We start from the raw sequence: 1,619 nt of genomic DNA on the forward strand, positions 1-1,619 counted from the left end.
GGTCTGGAGGTCTGGGGGCGATGGTGCTGTAAGAGGTCTGGAGGGGTGATGGTGCTGTAAGAGGTCTGGAGGTCTGGAGGGGCGATGGTGCTGTAAGAGGTCTGTGAGGTCAGGAGGGGCGATGATGCTGTAAGAGGTCTGGAGGGGTGATGGTGCTGTAAGAGGTCTGGAGGTCTGGGGGGGCGATGGTGCTGTAAGAGGTCAGGAGGTCTGGAGGGGCGATGATGCTGTAAGAGGTCTGGAGGGGCGATGGTGCTGTAAGAGGTCTGGGGGGCGAGTGGTGCTGTAAGAGGTCAGGAGGTCTGGAGGCGGGGGTGCTGTAAGAGGTCTGGAGGTCTGGAAGGGGCGATGGTGCTGTAAGAGGTCTGGAGGTCTGGGGGGCGATGGTGCTGTAAGAGGTCTTTGAGGTCTGGGGGGCGATGGTGCTGTAAGAGGTCTGGAGGTCTGGAGGGGCGATGGTGCTGTAAGAGGTCTGGAGGTGCGATGGTGCTGTAAGAGGTCTGGAGGTCTGGAGGGGCGATGGTGCTGTAAGAGGTCTTCGAGGTCTGGGGGGGCGATGGTGCTGTAAGAGGTCTGGAGGTCTGGAGGGGCGATGGTGCTGTAAGAGGTCTGGAGGTCTGGAGGGGCGATGGTGCTGTAAGAGGTCTGGAGGTCTGGGGGGGCGATGGTGCTGTAAGAGGTCTGGAGGTCTGGGGGGGCGATGGTGCTGTAAGAGGTCTGGAGGTCTGGAGGGGCGATGGTGCTGTAAGAGGTCTGGAGGTCTGGGGGGGCCGGATTATTGAGAGCTGTGTAGGTGATGAGAAGAACTTCGTAATGGATGCTGTTACAGGGAGCCGAATAACTCCATTTTAGTTTCATCAGTCCTCAGCACCTTCTTCAGAAATGAAGCTGGCTTTTTCCACATCACTCGTCCAGGCAGCACCTCCTTGTGTAGAGTGCGCTGAATAGTTGAACGATGCACAGTAACAGTAACAGTAACTGTAACTGTAACAGTAACTGTAACTGTAACAGTTACTGTTACAGTTACTGTAACTGTAACTGTAACAGTAACTGTAACTGTAACTGTAACAGTAACTGTAACTGTAACTGTAACAGTTACAGTTACTGTTACTGTTACAGTAACTGTAACAGTAACAGTAACAGTTACAGTTACTGTTACACGCAGTTACTGTTACTGTTACAGTTACAGTTACAGTAACTGTAACAGTAACTGTTACAGTTACTGTTACAGTTACTGTAACTGTAACAGTAACAGTAACTGTAACTGTAACTGTAACAGTTACAGTTACAGTTACTGTTACAGTAACTGTAACAGTAACTGTAACAGTAACTGTTACTGTAACAGTAACTGTAACTGTAACAGTAACTGTAACAGTAACTGTTACAGTAACTGTAACAGTAACTGTTACAGTAACAGTTACTGTATTGTCCTGTGTAACAGGACAAGGAGCCTCCTGCTCATCAGATACACATCACACACTCTGATGGAGCAGCATCGGGGGGGCAACTCAGGGTTCAGCGTCTGGCCCAAGGACACTTCGGCATGGAACAGCAGGGCCAGGGATCGAACCTCCAACCTTCCGATCGGCAGGCGACCTCTCTACCACTGAGCCACAGCC

The 1,619-nt window shown here is 51.3% G+C and overlaps 1 protein-coding gene across 1 annotated transcript; it reads right to left on the reverse strand.

Moving 5' to 3' along the window:
• Positions 1-201: 201 nt before the first annotated feature.
• Positions 202-763, reverse strand: LOC120555291 (sialidase-like; the record flags this gene model as incomplete). Its single annotated transcript, XM_039793959.1, has 2 exons — positions 202-238; positions 285-763. Coding segments are annotated over 2 exons (516 nt in total), but the record flags the coding sequence as incomplete, so codon positions are not given.
• Positions 764-1,619: the final 856 nt, after the last annotated feature.

The sequence above is a fragment of the Perca fluviatilis genome, unplaced genomic scaffold (assembly GCF_010015445.1).
Source record: "Perca fluviatilis unplaced genomic scaffold, GENO_Pfluv_1.0 PFLUV_unplaced_scaf_65, whole genome shotgun sequence".
NCBI lineage: Eukaryota > Metazoa > Chordata > Actinopteri > Perciformes > Percidae > Perca > Perca fluviatilis.